The sequence below is a fragment of the Pygocentrus nattereri genome, chromosome 6, assembly GCF_015220715.1.
Source record: "Pygocentrus nattereri isolate fPygNat1 chromosome 6, fPygNat1.pri, whole genome shotgun sequence".
Taxonomy (NCBI): domain Eukaryota; kingdom Metazoa; phylum Chordata; class Actinopteri; order Characiformes; family Serrasalmidae; genus Pygocentrus; species Pygocentrus nattereri.
Window position 1 is genome coordinate 25,553,211 of NC_051216.1, and position 17,690 is coordinate 25,570,900.

General features: G+C 39.7%; 1 protein-coding gene across 2 annotated transcripts in view; it reads left to right on the forward strand.

Moving 5' to 3' along the window:
• igsf3 (immunoglobulin superfamily, member 3) overlaps positions 1–17,690 on the forward strand; it is a 168,994-nt gene that overhangs the window by 32,506 nt on the left and 118,798 nt on the right. The window contains exon 2 of one of the 2 annotated variants that reach the window (XM_037539313.1): positions 5,246–5,626. In XM_037539313.1, coding sequence (XP_037395210.1) covers positions 5,246–5,626 — 381 coding nt within the window. The remainder of the gene's footprint in view (positions 1–5,245; positions 5,627–17,690) is intronic. The other variant, XM_037539314.1, reaches the window with a different exon arrangement.

A 17,690-nucleotide genomic window follows, 5' to 3' on the forward strand; every position in this document is an offset into this window, starting at 1 on the left:
CTGGGTTTGTGTGAGCCATGGTGATTGTGTTAATGGTTCTGGGCCAGTTTGTCTTGTGTACTTATGGCTGTCATAACCCGAATGTTTGGAAAGGTGTGTGTGTGTGTGTGTGTGTGTGTGCGCGTGTGCGTGTGCGCGCGCATGGTGTCTCAGGTTGCTCTCCTGGGCCTGCTGATGCAGACCCATGGCTGGCATCCATGAACACAGGCCTCTCCATTAAAGCTCCTCAGCGCCGGCTCTGTGAGAGGCAATTAAAGCAAAACAAACAGCATGCCACGGAGGGAGAGATCACTTCCCATGCAGCGGGATTTATCAGTGCCTTTATCATACCCACAGTTTTCTGCTGACCAAGGACTGAAGTGCACACTCCATCTGCCCCTCCTTTCTCTCTTTCACTGCATCTTTCACTCTCAGTCCTTCCAGTGGTACTGGTCCTGTTCTCCATGTCTCCCTTTCTTTCTCTCTCTTTCTGTCTCTCTAACACCACTCTCACATAGTCCCTTCCTGCTGTTTGGCCTTAATTGTTGTAGTTTAGAAACTGGAGTCTCATTTCACATTAGAGTTAGTTTTATAACCATATAATATAATTGGACAAATATTCTGTGGTATAGTGAAGTGGTACCCAATTCCAGTCCTGGCCATAGTCCAGCACAGTTTGGTGATTTTATTTTATTTTTTTCCTGGCTCAATCACACCTGAATCAACTCCTCAGTTAATGTCTAGTAAGTGTGTTAGATTGGGGGGGAAATCACCAAACTCTGCTGGACTCCAGCCCTGCAGGATCAGAATTGATTGTTCTAATAGTGCTGGGCAGTATGTAGTCTGTAGTAGTATACCAGTTTTTGGACGATTTATATTTGATACTGTATATCAAACTGACATTTGATGATTCATTTATTGTACTCTGGAAGAGCAGAATGTTAGTGACACTTGGCTACAGTGCTAAAATATCTGCCTTTTATTCATTTTACCACAGTCGTAGTCCTATATAAATAAATGTTACATCCATTATGCTAATCCTGGTGGATCTTGGCCCAAATTTCTCTTGGTATCAGTATCAGCAGACATGGACATGAAAAATATTGGATATTGACCCAGAATTTTCATATCTTTGCATCCCTTAGATGCCTGTGATTGTTTTGAAAAACAGCACAAAATACTTAAGTGTAAATAATTATTAGGTTTCCTTTCTGCGGGTCTGTCTGATTAACCTTCACAATACAAAGTATTTGATATAATTGAGGTGGTCCAATCAAAGCAAGCTTGTTTTTAAGACAATGTTTTAATACTCAGGGATTGAAAACTGAAATATCATCACGTACTTTGACCTATTTGGAAAATATTGTATTGTTGACTTTTCTCAGTACTAGGCTAGTTGGCGAGTAGCTCCAGGGCAGGGCAGCTGGTAGGGGCTGGGACTCATTTTAGCTTTGTAGTGATGCTGAAAGCCTGGGAGTGCCCCACATGGAATGTGACTCCAAACTGTGACTCAGGAGCTGGAAACCTGTCAAATACATGAAACGCCTGTCTTGTGGCTCGAGAACAGGTGCAACGTCCCTTAAGAAGATTACCATTTGTTTGTAGAAACACACACACAGGAAGTCACCTCTGACAGTTGCAGTAATAAAGCTGACACCACCTCATCACTCCCTTCTGTAAGGAGAGTGAGTGGCTGGCTTTAAATGCAGGATGGTTTGTATGTGATCCATTTTAAATGCGGCGGGCCTGATGTCAGGACTGAGCCGGTTATTTGGGGGACGTTGTAGCCTGACTCACATGAAAAAGCTGCACTGCTCAGCGGCACTAAAGGAGAGGAATGAGGCTGACATGCCTGTTCCACTTTAACGTCTCCAGAATGCCTCCGTCATATTAAAGCCTTGTCCTGAGGGGATCAGACTGATGGGACATGGGCTAGCGGGCTGTCGTTTCATCCACAAGAATTACACGACTTGCAAGATGCCATGGTTGCCTGTCATATACGCTGAATGGCTCTGAATGATATTCGACTGCTCAATAAATCTTATACTAATCAAATTCACCATGTAATTACTGAATTAAGACCACAATTAAGGTACTTTAGGGATTTTCTTGCTGTTCCACAGTTCTGTGTTACGTTTTTAATTTTTGTTCCGACTAGGACTGCAAATCAGTCAGATATTCCCCCGCGCTGTTCCCCAAGCGTTTAGACAAACACAAACCTTATAATCATGTGCCTTTTTGTAGAGCACTCTTTTGCTGTGTATTCAAATCACAATCAAAGCATCGCTCATAATAAGCCCAGTTATTGTTAGAGCTGTCAAAACTGTGTAGCATTAGAAAACTGTACTTTATCAAAGCCAAAAGAAAACAATGGTTCTAAAGGTCTAAAATGTTGAATACACAAATGTCTGGCACATCATGGGTGTGCCTTTAGTGACCCATATTATGGGTTATTCCTTTTATGGCCACATTGCATCATCGGCATGCATGTTGCTGCTCTGATGTGGTCTTCGAAACAACTTTGTTGTAGCCTTTTTATACAGTTTAAGGATCATCATTGTGGGGTTTAAAGACACTCAGAAAGAAATCTAAAGAGTGGAGGATCTATAGATGAGATGGTCTCTCTGATGTGGTCTTGTGCCCTACATGGGCATGAATAATCATAAGTAAAGACTCCAAGGCAGCCGTCTTGTTTCTCCAGGGGGATATACCATTGTTTCTGCTATTTCCTTTGCTGCTGCTTTTTTTTTCTGAAAGTAGCAGGTTGTCACACTTTGGGAACTTGCCACTGATTATTCTGTCTGGTCTAGCGGCTGCGAGAACATTTCCTCAATGAGACAAGACTTGTGCAGACAGACACGAGGCCGGATCAGGCAGGTAGTGTGTGATGAGGAGATGCAGAGACAGCTAGTCGTAATCAGTGTGTGTGTGAGCCAGAGACAGCTACCTATGTAACGTCAAGGAAAGAATGAATAAACAACATTTTGTTAGAAGACCAGCTGACAAGTCCGTCAGACAGCATGGCTACTGTTGAGCTGGGTTTCAGATTGGCTTCACAAACAGCTCTAGCACATGTGAGCATGTAGTCATAGGGCATGGGATGTTGAGACAGCTGGCTATGTGCGATTTAGACCAGACCATAGGCTGTGCTTGGCACATGTCCTATTATCTGACCTTGCTCCATTCTCACTGTCTATGTATAATAGAGTATAATGAGAATACTGCACAGGTGCTGAAACAAACGCTGAAGGTTTCTATGAAGACTGCCAGCATCTTGGAAAATGTTTAGTGAGGTTTGGTGACAAAATCAAATTTACACAATTTTACAAGTTTTTGGAAATGCAACCCCAAAACTTCATTAAGGTCATGCTGACTTCACAGCATGGTTTCAGACACAATAACACAGTAACTTATTACAAACTAGCTTCTAGATATATATGCCTGCACAGTGTGCATGCATGCAAACAGAAGTTGAAATTCTGCACCAGTTGCCTAAAATGGGGGTCATTCCTATGTTCCCTGGCCCTTTATTTGCTCTTTGAAATTTCTCAGACACTGGTCCACGTACCCCAGGTTTTTTGTATGTATTCTGTGTTCTCAAAAAAGGTTTTCATAAGTTTCCCTTACTTAGCTAATTAGCTCACAAAGGATAGCTAAGGTGAGCAAGTGCATCCCTATTAAAAACACTACTACTTGTTTTCTTTTGTTTTTCATCGGTCTTCTTAATGTGTCATTGAGGTTTGTTTTATGTGTAGAGTTAAGGGGATGGACAGCCTTGAGAACATAGGTACACTCCCCTAAGCCACATCAATAAGTCTATGCAACCTAAATAAACATGAAGATACGGTTTGAGCAGGTTGAGAACTTTTCAGAATGTATTAACGGAAAAGATTTGGGTGACTTTTGTGGTGTGTTTTAGTAACATTAGTGTTGTAGCTCCAAAGCTAAGTAAATTTTGGAACCCAAATATGTCTTAGTTAATCGCCTACCTCTGGAATAATTGGAAATTGTGTAAATTAGACCTTTCACCCATACTTTAAGAGTAATAATTGATGATAAAAAAAATCTACCTTGTACAATTTTCCATTTTCCTCTAACTGCACGAAACAAGTTTTGCTTCTTTTGGTTTGCTATGTAGTTATGAGGCTATTGTAGCTAATAGAAGCTCATGTACATCATGCATTCTGCATCAAGTGAAGTTTCAAATATACTTGCTGTTGTGGTTTCTGATTCTGTGGGACTGTCTAAAAATAGACAATAGTGTGGACAAAATTCAGATATTTTCTGAATGGTTGCTGCTATTTATTGTTTTGTTTGTTTTAAGCTGTCCAATGTATTTTTGTTTATTTAATTATAATTAGAATATGTATGGTACATATGTGTTTGGCATTAGAGAATATTAGTTATGTCTGTGTCTAGAGGAGAGTTGCCACTTTTTCACTTTATTTTAATTTTATCTTTGGTGACACATTAATGCATGTGCATATTCCAGAGTAATTAAATCACTGCTTGCTCTGGTGAGCTGTGGAGAACATTCCCTCCCTCTTCATCTCACTTAAACTCACATACGCGTGGTGTCACCACATCCAGACGGTGCCTGTTAGCAGATGGGCTGTCTGCTTTCTCCTCATTGCAGATTGGACAATGACATTCGAAAGATCATTCTCTGACTGTTTGGTCACCTCCAACTGTTCACGTTTGTCATCATTTATTCTGCAGCACTGCCAGAATAGTCTGCACACAACAGTTCCATAAGTGGAATAAGCCTCCTGAAAGTGTTGGCAGTTATGCTATTATCGAGAGTGCTCCCATTTATTTAAGAGCATGAAGTATTTGTTTTGTATTCTCTGATTGTAACCTACTTGCCTTATGACATCAGCTATTATGATCGTGCCACAGACAGTAGTTCATCTCCTTTATTTGTTTGTATGTGTACACATTTAGTAACCTGAGTGGGAGAGTTAGGACCAAAATGCGTCCATCTCCCGAGGACCACTCTTAAGGCCCACTGAAGTGGTTTAGGGTCATAAACAGACACACAGATGCTAACTGCTGCACTCGTTCATTTCACTTAAGAATAACTGAAAAGGCTTCATCTAACATAAGTGGACTGAAAAGCTCTGTAAGTCACTGGACTGCAGATGCTCTTGTAAACTCATGCAGAAAATGCGAGTGGACAAGCAAGTACAGAAGTGGTGTATAATGACCTTTACTGACAGATCTCTCTCTATTTTCTCTCTCTTTCCTCTTCTTTCTGTTTCTTCAGCAGGAGTGAGTACAGCCCAGAGAGTAGTCTCAGTGCAGCCTGGACCCCTGGTCCGAACTGAGGGCTCCCACGTGACCATCTGGTGTAATGTGACCGGCTATAAAGAGGGAGTGGAGCAGGACTTTGAATGGTCCATGTACCTGCACACTGCTCCAGACAGGGAGATCCGTATAGTGAGCACAGCCCAGCCCAACTACGCCTATGCCGTGTACTCTCAGCGAGTCAACACCAGAGAGATATATGTGGAAAGACTGAGTGGAGACTCTGCTCTTCTTCACATCACTAAGCTGCAGGCCAAGGACCAGGGTGTTTTTGAATGTTACACGCCCAACACGGACGGCCAGTACTTGGGCACCTACAGCGCCCGGACCAACCTCACTGGTGAGTCAGAGAACACTTCATGCTTCATGTGGGCAGGCACACAAACTTGTCAAAGTCTGTGTTTTCTTATAGATTTGTCCCTTAAATACATTTTCCAACCTCTACTTTGTCCATGTTTTCATTCCAGAGACACTTATTGTCCTAGGTCTTTAATTTTGCGCTGGAGCTATGAAGCTAATGTTGCTAATGAGTGATGAAAGCTTATGCACGGCAGGTAACATTGTGGCTAAATCACATACTTGCCTCAAAATTAATTGAATTAAGTAATCTCAAATAGACTTTTCTGGTTTCTGATGCTATACAGTGGACAAAATTGACAGAATCCAAAAAAACGGATTTCAGAAGAAAGTTTAGGCAATGCTGTGCTAATGTGTTAAAAACTTGCATTCTTTTTCATTTAACTGCATTCATAGCCCTTCAGAAATAAAGGTTACCCTCTTTAATGCTAATCCATAATAATGCTAAACATTGTCTCTTTAATGCTAATCCATATAGATTTAGTCCCAGTTTTTATATCAATGTTTATATCTCTGCATTGGTAGATACATATGTGAAAAATATTGGACATCAGCCCACAATTCCTGTATTGGTGCATCTCTACATTTTACATGAACATAGCAGACTAGAGTATTTGATTCCTGATGCATATGGCTAGTTTCGCCCTTAGAACATTTCAAGTAAATCTTTTTTTTTTTTTTTTTTTTTTTTTTTTTTTAGTCAACTTAACCTTCACCTCTATCCTCAGAAAACTTGATAAAACTAAAAAGTTGAGTCTGTAGGTCTATAGGAAACCTGTGTGAAATCCAGCCTTGTCAGAACTGCTGCTCAGCTTCAACACCTTCTCCATCAGCTATGCAAATGGCTCTGTGTTAATTGGTGGAGTTTTAATGCCTGAGTGGATTTATGGTAGCAGCATCAGTCATTTACTGGGGCCGGCTGTGTAATGGAGTAGGTAACTGACAGAATGCCAGTCCATCTGCGTGCCAGCCCACCCCATCATTAACCAGGACAGTGGCCTGTTCTGCTGCTTTGCTATCTGCTGCCATGATACAATTATCCTTAGCCTTTTAATCATAATCATAATTATACCCGTCCTCTACACACACACTCCAAGACACACACTTGGCTCACTGTCTTCTGTGCCAATGCTCTCAACTCTATTATTTCTGAGAATATGGAGCTATTAGCAGGCAATTTGCATGTGACATTAAGTAATTTCTACATATGTGACTTTTTATGGCCTTTATGGGAGGGAGACAGGTCAGGCAGGTGTAGGTGTGTTTGTGTGGGGGTGTGGTGGGTGTGTCCTAAGTCACTATTTCACCTGTTGTTCTATTCCCTGCATCATGATAGATTAGTAGTCCCATGTTCTTTCCAAGACATATAAATGGGGATCAGGTCAGGTCAGGCCAGGTGAATGTAAATGCAACAGTCCTGAAGACTTGAAAGTAAAATATGCACTTTTGAATAATTAATGTGTTACAGCAATGGTCCTACTGTAATGTCTGACTGACACCGCAAGGGCTTTGAAGTTTAGCTGTAATTTTGCATAGTCTTAAGCAGTGCCATAAACGGGGTATAACGATACATGCTTTCAGGTTTTATGTGATTTTTTTATTTTTTTATTATTATTATTATTTTTTTTTAATTATTTTTTTTAATTCTGAGTTCAACATTCAATTTGATTTTTGTTACTTGCTATGTTAAAATAGGTTCTACCTAACTCTAGTTACATATTACAGATCAGTGTGGCTCAGATATACACATGTCAAAACAAAATTGACTCTCTGCCATACCAAATACATAGTTTGAAAGTAGCTTCTTTGCTAAATATATATTAATACAGTTATAAACAATACACACATGGACAGGATGCAGCCAGAGGCCTAGTTTTGATCAGCACCAGTGGTTCCATGAAAGACCGCAAATAAGAGGCCCTCAAAACAACCTGAGGATGCATCAGTAATGCAGTTTTAAATTTCAGCGCATTGATTTTACAGGCTTTTTTTTCCCTTTCATGCTGCATCAAAATGATTATACTCCTATTCATTTTAATCTCCACACTTTACTAATCCAGTAACTAATAAAGCCAGCAAGTTAGTAAAAAAATCACTGTCACAATTATGGTAAAATTGCCTTATCACATTTATTTAAGCTGAGCACATTTTTTTTTTTAAGATTAAATGAACCTTATTAGTCCCACAACAGAGAAATTTCGCCTCCGCAATACAACCCATCCATGCAGTGAAGCCCCACATACACAGTAGTGAATACACGGAGTAGTGGGCCCTATCCACAGCGCCCGGGGAGCAGTTGGGGGTTAGGTGCCTTGCTCAAGGGTACTCCAGTCATATACTGTCAGATCAGAGGACTAAACAAACAGAATGTGATTTGGGAGTGTTTTATATCCATTAGTTTAAGACATGCACATGTAAATAACAAATCTTAAAACACATTTATTGACATGCCATTGATCTTGTATAAATAACAGGAGTTCTAACTTCTGAATGGTGCAATAACACATTTAGAGGGCCGTGAAGAGTGGTGATTGCTTATTTGACATTTTTGTCGTTTGTTGGAAGTCAGCAGCTAGGAAGCAAGATCTTCCCACTTTAGGCTTGTACTTTAATACAACAAACAGACAGTCAATTAAATTGACTCATGTGGCCATTAATCACCAGCTATAATTTAGTGGTTCAGACAGGCGTATTCTTTGTTGACTCTATGAGAGATCATAAAGCCTCTGAATAGGACAGTTTCTTCAATTGCGCTGTGTGTGTGTGTGCGTGTGTAACAGTGGGAGTATTTTTAATATGGTATCAGTGTGTGACTCCTGAGTGTTGTGGGTTGGAGAGCATACGTAGTGTCACACAGAGAGCCACCTGTTTAACAGCAGCCAGATTGCTCTCTGGCCCCTTATCCCCTTCCACACCTCCACCCCCTCATACAACCCCCCTGAAACCCATCTGCCATTGGACACATATTTATGACCACTAAGACCTGTGAGAAATGCCCATTTCAGCTATTGCTAAAATGTGTCTGTTGGAACACAACGTTACACTAGAGTCACTTATTACAAACGTGACTCATGAGTCACAACAAATCTAGACAGTGCTGTTTTAGTCATCAAGTGACTGGACACAGTAAATCTTCCAGACTGTTCATTACTCACACATATTAGTAATATCAGTAGCACTGTAACTGTATGGTTTCATACTGTTATACTGGAAGTAGTTTCAGCCTCATTTAGCAGAATACCTGAAATGCTACTGATAATTAGTATGGTCTGATTGTAACTAAATGAGGATTACGGGTCAAAGCACCCTTTTCTACATGGGGAAAAAGTAATAATAGTTGTCAAATTTCTGCCTTTGCACCCTGTGGTAAACAAAATCGTTATAATAAATTGCTGCTGCTTTTTTCTTATGTACGTTTTCCTTCAATTTGACTAGTTTCTCTGGATTATGAGGTGATTTAAGAAGTTGAAATGAAAATATTATGTGAGCTACAAGCAAATCTAACATTCATGCAAGTTATGTGAAAGTAAAACAATAAGCTGTATATAAATATTATACAACACTATTATAAAACAATATACCTCTAATTATAGCCTACTTTTGCCATAATTACTTGACTAGCATAGCCAATTAATGTGGGGTGTTTTAGTGCAGTTACTAGTCTCATGAAATCCATTAATTACACAGGTCAGAGTTAATATATTAATGTCTATAGGACAAAACATGGACTTTTGAACTTGTGAGAATAGAGCAGCTTTCAAAAAGCCATTAATTTTCCCCATAGAAAAAAAACAACTTGGACCCAGGGTTTCCTCAGATTCTAATGGTAATTCTAACTCTCTCACCAGCAGAGGTTTATTGATGCTAAGCCCATGTAACCTGCAGAAGGAATTGGATAAATTGGGTATGTGGGGGTCATTCTCCAGCATTGCCCTGCTCTAGATATTTATCCCCAATGCTGACCCCTTCATGGCTCTTCCCAGCATTCTCCCACTGCTCTGGAATTCACTACACATCCACATGCCCCCCTCACCCCTTGCTCCAGCCCGGTTTATTGTTCTGTGACATGCCATTACACTTCCTACAAGCTTGGGTCTGTGGTCAAACTATGGATGACAGAAAAACAGAATAGACGTGTTGTGTAAAGATGCACACTGGCTCCAGATTAAGAACATGTTTCTTGATGCAGTGATCAAGATTTCTGTTTGATAAAATGTAGCAGCAATATAGATCTGGCTGTGCCCAAGGTTCAGTTTGAAGGAGGGGGAATACAAGGGGATGCCACAACCACCACTTCCCAAAACACACACACCAAAAAATCATACCCTTTGCAAAGCTGCCTCTCCCCATTTCTATCTCCTTGGATTTATGTCACCTTACAGCTCCGCTGTTGATGTTTTAATCCCATCCATATTTGAGGTTTAAATCAAGCTGCCTTAAAAAAAATAAACCACAATCCAGCACGGTCACGTAAAGATTGTCGAAAGCAGTTTACAATAATAGTTTGTTTTAAAGTGGGTTCTAATTCCATGCTATAAAAAAGGAATGACATTGTAAACTTTTCTCTCCAACAATTTGATCATGTGTTGCACCTGGGTAACATTTGTCTGAGAGGCTGTGCAGGCTATTAGCTTTCCCCATGTTATTATTCAAACAAAGGTTGCAAGCTATACATACAATTGAGCTTTAGGTAGTAATATTCACATATGTGTTGGAGGCTTTTATAACAGAGACGAGCTGATGCAGCTGTTATTCATATGCATGAATAGGAGTTCAGTGGCTGCTTCCATTTTGTTGTTGTTGGAAAGTGACCTTTCATGCCCTTTGTGTTTATGTGGTATGTGTTTGTGTGTATGGGCTATTGCAGAGGTGTCTGCTCTATTTGAACTGGATCGAAATGTAATCTTAGCAGTGAACCAAGGGCAACAAAAATACCAAGAAAATCCATGTGTAATTCGTCTGATAATACCTTCTGTAAAAACGAAAATGTCACCTTCAAAGTACATGTTGTGTGCAGGCCACAACAAAGAGTGGGGAAAAAAAATGCTCTGCAGTTTGGCCAGACCAGGCCTGAGCAGACAAAATTGGAAAAAAGTGGACAGAAGTCAGAACAGACAAAGCTATGACTGTGGTGAAATTAAATTGAGTGGAGTAAAAGCTGCACTGTATGTTCATACTGTGTGTGAGGTGGTGAGAACTTGCACACACCACACACACACTGACCCTTTTTGTGTTTCTAACCTCTTAACCCACTTCTCCATGGTGTCCCCATTACCCTCCCTTCCTCTTTCCGTGCATGTAATGCTCTGCCAGTAGCTCTTCAGCAGCTTATGTGCCTCAGCACTCAGTATTTCCTGCATTCCCGTATTTCCTGCATTCCCTTATGTTCCATCTCTATCCGCTCACTCTTTTTCTCCATTATGTTCGGTTCACATGCAGCGTCTCTGCTGCTTTTGTCCTGGGGTGCATTTGCTAAAAAATTACTTTTGCTTAAAAGTGAGTAAAAGATGCCCAAAAGCTGTTTAGGTGTAGCAAGGGATCAGTGTAGGATAGGTTATTTTTGTGCAGGTCTGAAGTGACTGCTTAGGCTCCAAAAGTGTAGCTTTGAGATTGGCCACCGTTTCTGCACACGTTCTACACCAGGCTTGATTCATTAACTGCTGCCTCTGGATCCCTGTATGTTTTATGTCTTCAAGACTGATGTACTTGCTTCAAGGCATGAGGTAGAGAATGGTGGCTTGTGCCACAGTCTCCTCCAGAAAGCCAGCAACTTTTCACACATCATAGCTCTGACTTTATTCCTAGCTAATTTCCAACTGATCTAATTTGAGGCAACAATCAGTTTTAATCACATGGTGCAGTCCAAATAAGTTTCAAACTGCTCTGGATTACAAGGTATCATGATCCTGGAAATTCTCATTTTCTGAGAATTAATGAGCATGTACCTGCTAGCAAGCTGTCCCATGCTGAAGGAAACTTATTCAGGCTGCACTAGGTCAGCATCTCTGAGTTTATCATGTGCTTTGATGCAAATCAGCATGAAACCTTCCAATATACAGAATTTGAAATATGTTCACGTCCCTGTCCACTGATGTCCCCTTTTTTTCTTTTTTTTTTGATTATTGTTAAAAACGTGCTGTTTGCTTTGTTCTCTTGCACCACTCATCACTGACACATTCAAATGGCACCAGCAACCCGGTTAAGATTGGACAGGATCCCTGGATTAACACGTTATGCTACTTGCTGTTCATCTGTGACAGCTTCTTTTGTTATCTTGTGCCATTTCAGTAAAAAAAAAAACAATAAATTAACAAGATAAATAAATAGTACAGAAAGTTACTTAAATAGTAATATAAAAAATACATAATTTCTGTAATAAATTGTAAATAATATAAAAATTGATAAGTACTTTCTCTTTTAATACTTTGATCATTTCTGTTTAAAAAGTTATGATGGAGGTAAATTGGCTACTGCTACACTTTCAATGTAAACCACATGAACAGTCCATTTTTATATGGTGTAAACAGTTCAAATGTATTTTAATTGTAGATGATGTTTGAGTTATAAAGAAATGCAGAAATTAATTGAAAAAATGATCAGTGTTTTATGTATAGTGAAATGTTCGTAATGCATTTTAATACTTTTTTTTAAACCAATATCACCAAAATACTTAAGTGTGAATTTTAGGCACTGATATCGCATTAGGACATTTTCAGACTGTCCCAGATGCACAGTGTGGAGAGGTGCAGGTCATTGAAATGTTCCCACAAATTAGTGGCAGGAACAGGAACACTGCATATAACTGAGACAGGTGCCATTATTTGACTTGAGAACTTGCATCAACTTGAAGGTGACCTCACTATTACCAACACCGTTTTGGCCGACTGTGTTCATCCCTGATGGTGGTATAAGATAAGCTAAGGTCTTTCACAGACCATCAAAATAAAGAGACGTCCTTAGCGTGAATCGGCTCTGTGCTTCTGAGAAGACAGAAGTGACGTGTGCTGCGTGCGGGGAAAAGACACAATACACCAAACAACAGAAATGACTTCTCCATCTGCTTCACTGAGCAGACTTGATTTATGTACCAGTCCGTTTTTCTCTGAGGAAGAGTTTTGCTCCTGTAAAATTTCAAATAGTTGTTTCTCTTATCTGTGTTAGCCTCCTTTTTTTTTGAACTGTCCCTGGTGATGAAGCTCTGCATCATGAGAGGGACTGGCAGTATGAGGTTTTTTAGGGGGTTGATTTGTATTTGTTGCGTGGCGTGTTTAGAACACTTCAGTATGTTGAACCCTTGAGAGCAGGAGAGTCTGAACTGCACGTTTCAGCATTGCTCTGAAGTCCTCTCCCTCAGCCTGCTGTAATAAGATATTGATCCACGTGTGTGTGCGTGGGGTTGTGTGTTTAGGGTTTTTTTTCTCCCTCAGTTCCTCTCTTTGATGCTGTGTTTCGTTGTTCACTGAGAGTTGTTCCTTCTGTTTTTGGGGGTGTGTGTGTTTTCTGAGGTGTTCCTCCGTGATGTAGGAGATGGATTTCCCCTTGGATTTGTTACTGACACCGTGGGAACCTGCTTTGAGTAAACAGTCATTCGGAGGACGAACTGTTTCAGCTTGTCCTTGCGCTGACAGCCGCCATCGTCATACACCACTGCTCACACAACCAGTCCCAGTCACACACACTTCATCCTCTTTGACAGGTCGACCATGTATTTCTCACGCGCTGACTTGTACACCGCACTTCAACAGTTTAGGGACACAGTAGCCTAAATGGTTGTGTTTGTTGATTTACAGTAGCTTAACATTTGAAAGACTAATCAGCTTTATTTTCAGGAAAGTAAGATAACACATCAACATATCTAACAGTACTTAATCTGATATAAGTGGAATTATTAAGGTACTAAATCTCAATACTAAACATGTATTATGTTTGTAATAAATAATATTCAATAGAAATAAACATTGTCATATATTATTTAGAATGAATAATAAAGTTAAATATTTAAAGTGCAGTTATATGTAGACCTCTACAATCACATATACAGATATACAATGTCAATTAATGTCAATTAATGTAATATTTATTATTGTATGCTATTTATAATATTTTATTTAATGTATACATTTTCTAATATTGTTATGATAAAAAATGGTATTATAAAAACAAAAAACAAATTTACAGTTCAAATAAATCTTTAAATATTAAAGCTATACTATGTCAAATATGGGGAGCGGAAGACCTTTTTCAGAGCAAAAAGTCAAATATAGTACTGGACAGAAGTCTTCATCTGCATGTTTTACGTATTACAGTTACATTATGTCAGACACTTTTATCCATAGTGACTTACAATTTGTTCATTTTACAGTAAAATGTGAAGGTAGTGTGATGCCTATAAACAATATAGTGACATACAATGTCAATATTTCAATGTTTTAAAGCAGTAAATGGTAATTATTTATTAATTGGTTCTATTTTTATATATTATATAATGTCAATTTGGATGTACTTTTATTGTTAGTTAATTGTTGTTGCTATGCAGCATTCTCAGGTATAATGGAATCATCTACAGCTCCAGTCATCATTGAAAATATCTTAATTTTTACATCTTCCTACAAAGTGTTTGAAACCTAGAATATTAGCATGGCATTCTATAAATTATACATATATCTCCAACAAAATTGGTTTTACATTGCAGTTTGAATGTTGATGAATTCTAAAATGATTCCAAACTTGTGTATGTTTAATTAAAATTTTAATTAAAATTTTAAAACTTTTTAAAATTAAAAAGTAATGCGGAATGAAAATAACTGGGAGAAAATTCTAATTTTCACTTAAAATGTCTATGAATTTTTGATGGTCAGTGTGTGTCACTCATTGTAGCAGGATGCAGTCTGCTGTGCTTGCTGAGCAGTGAGTGGTGAAGAGAGCCGGAATGTGTTGCGGCATGAAATGGACGTGAATGTGGTCTTGCGTATTCCTCTGAAGTTTCCACTGCACACAGATCTCTTGTTCTCCTCTTATCTGCTCTCCTCTAAAGCCCAGATTAGCTCTCCCTCAGGACGGCCCCCTCAGTGGCACACTAACACACTCACCCCTCGAGGAGGGCTCTGGACAGGCAGGTTGGAAGGCACTAAAACAAGGAAGTGCGGAAACTGAAAAAAGAGGAGGACAAAGCATAGTCGAGAGCAAGAGACAGAGGGAGAAAAAAATAACAAAGAGGGGGAGTAACTTGTATCATTTTACTGTATGGGCTATTTTAGTTTTCTTTTGAAGTGGAGCGCTCTGTAAAAGAATCTTGTACAGTTTACGGCCAAAGAACACAAGCATATCACTTCTCCACTTTACCAACCACCTAGTGCACCCGCTGAGCTCACAGCCAGCCCGCAGCAGGCCAACTCAAACATGCCTGAGAGCCTGGAGCAGGGGGCTAGATACAGAGAGAGGCGCTGAGGTGAGTCATGAGTCTACGTGGTGAGGCAGATGGAGAAATGAGGGTGATGTTTGCTGAGCGGTGTGTAAGTGGTCATTATTACAGCAGGGAAACTCAGCAGCTTCTGACTGGAGTCATGTTCCAACAGCACACACCTGCATCTGCTCTAACCTGATACACCTGTAAAACATACTCATTCACTCACACACACAATGGCCGTGTCTTCTGTGAAAACAGAGGAACAGCCAGAGTCTGCTCCGGGTCAAACTGACTCATTAACGGCTGCAGATGAAAGCACTGATGCAATTCCGGCCATTCACAGTTTCACCAATACTCTCTCTACACCTGTCTGTCTGTCTGTCTCTTTCTGTTGTCTTTGACTCTCTCTCTTTGTTTTTTTCTCTCTTTGTCTTTTCCAACTTTCTTTGTTTTTTCTTGTCCTCTCTCTCTCTCTCTCTCTCTCTCTCTCTCTCTCTCTCTCTCTCTCTCTCTCTCTCTCTCTCTCTCTCTCTCTCTCTCTCTCTCTCTCTCTCTCTCTCTCTCTCTCTCTCTCTCTCTCTCTCTCTCCTTGTGCCCGTTTTTGTTTTTTCTCTCTCTCATGCATGTATAAAAACATGCTCTGCCCTTTTGTTAATCAGTGATAGAGCGACCTTGAGAAGTAGATTATGATAAATCTCTCAAGTGCTGCTCTTTGATCCTCACTCTTCACAATCATTGCTGCTCCTGTGTGGCTGTGCTGTATGTGTTTGGTTATTACGTGCAGCAGCAGTGGCAGTAGTAGCTGATAATCAGGGGCCCATGCTGAGGCTTACTCACTCTCCATCTTTACCCACCAGTGTAGGAGGAGATCTGGAGCTGAGCTCATCTTCCTACGCACCGGCCTGCACCCACAGCGCAGAAAAACAACACGCTGCTCTTACACACTCAAACCATGTGCGTCTGTTGAAACCTTTCCTGTATCTGCCCTGTTGACGTGCACTCATTATTTCAAACACTGAAATTAACCTTAATGGCCTCAGCATCATCTCTGTAAAATGTCACTGTGTGTTATGAGTATACAATATGACATGACAATGAGAGCTCTGCTCTCTTAGTCACATTGTGGCTCACAGCGTACATGGGCAGCAGAGTGTTAGTCATAAGCCAAGAAGCAGTCTATTTTTACAGAAAGTGTCCAGTGAAAAAATGACAGCGCTCCATCTAAGGAAGCGGTTGGAGTTGGCTGTGCCTAGGGCTCTGTGGGGAGGAGCAAGTCAAACTGAACTGGCCTTTTAGAGGACACTAAACATGTTAGTGCAAGCCTACAAGAACAACTACAGAACAAATCTTCAGGGCTGCAGACCAACTTTTCCACTGGTAGCACCGGTGCTACCAACTTTTTGTCTTGTTTTGGTCGCACCCCCAGGTATCAATCCTTGAATGTTGCTGAACAGATGTCTTCATTTGCATACCCTAATTTTGCATGGATATAAATATTGATGGTGACTTAAGGCTTATTTGTGAAATATTTTAGCTTATAATATTTAAACTTATAATAGAAGATGACCTATTTTGTCAGCTGTAGCAGAGAAACAAAGTTAAAATGTTATCAAATAGAAGCATAATAGCAACTGTGTTTTACATGTGCTCTAAGGTGTCAGAATAGCATTGCAAAAATTTTACTCTGCTGACAAATTACTCATTGGTGAGCTTGGAGACACATGCTTTATATGACAACCTACCAAGACGAGTTACAAGAATAAGTTTGATTTGAATCAGACCCTGCACCCCACAGATAAGAGGGCAGATGCAAAGTGCTCCTTTTAACTATGTAAAAGCTTCTCAAAGTTAATCTTAAAAATGACAGCCATTTCAATCACAATAGCCAACTTCTTTTTATGCAGTACAGTGTATGTGCATTCATAACCTAGTTCATCAAGCACAATAGATTTGTCCTAGCTAGATATCACTTACACAAATTAGAGATAATTAGGGTAAATTGTTTCAATATGACTTCTCCAAAATCTCAGTATAAGAGAAATGAATGTCAAGTTGTCCAATATTGATGAGAAAAAAGTAACACTGCAACATCATATCATCAGAGGTGAACTTATATTAAGGTTATAGTAAGAGTGTTGCTGTTACAAGCTCGTTTTATGACAAAGTCTGTAAAAACTATAAATAAAATACTTGAATAAACTATGGGAACAATTCAATATGTTAAACTGAGGCAGTAGGTAGAACTTCCTCACTGAAATTTGCAGGAAAAAAAAATCTACCTTGTAAAGGATGTATTTTTTTCCCTTTGCAATGAAACACAAATTGGCCAGTAGTTCACAAACTTTACATACAAACATAATTAGTCTTGTTAAATTCGTTTTTGTGCAGTTTATGTGGAATGTTGAACACAAACCATTAGACTCCTAGTTTTTGTTAGTATTTTTTTAATGTGGCACTACTTGTCAGAATAAATACATCTTGTGACGTAACATGAAACATGCAAACGTCTTGAAGAGTTCTGATTTTCCGTTGCCCAGCTCTACTTTCCAGTGATTTTGTAACAGAAGGTGACTATGCAAAGTGGTCCCATCGGTCAATAAGTGTCTGTAATAATGCATTAATGGAGAATGCAGTTGTGGTG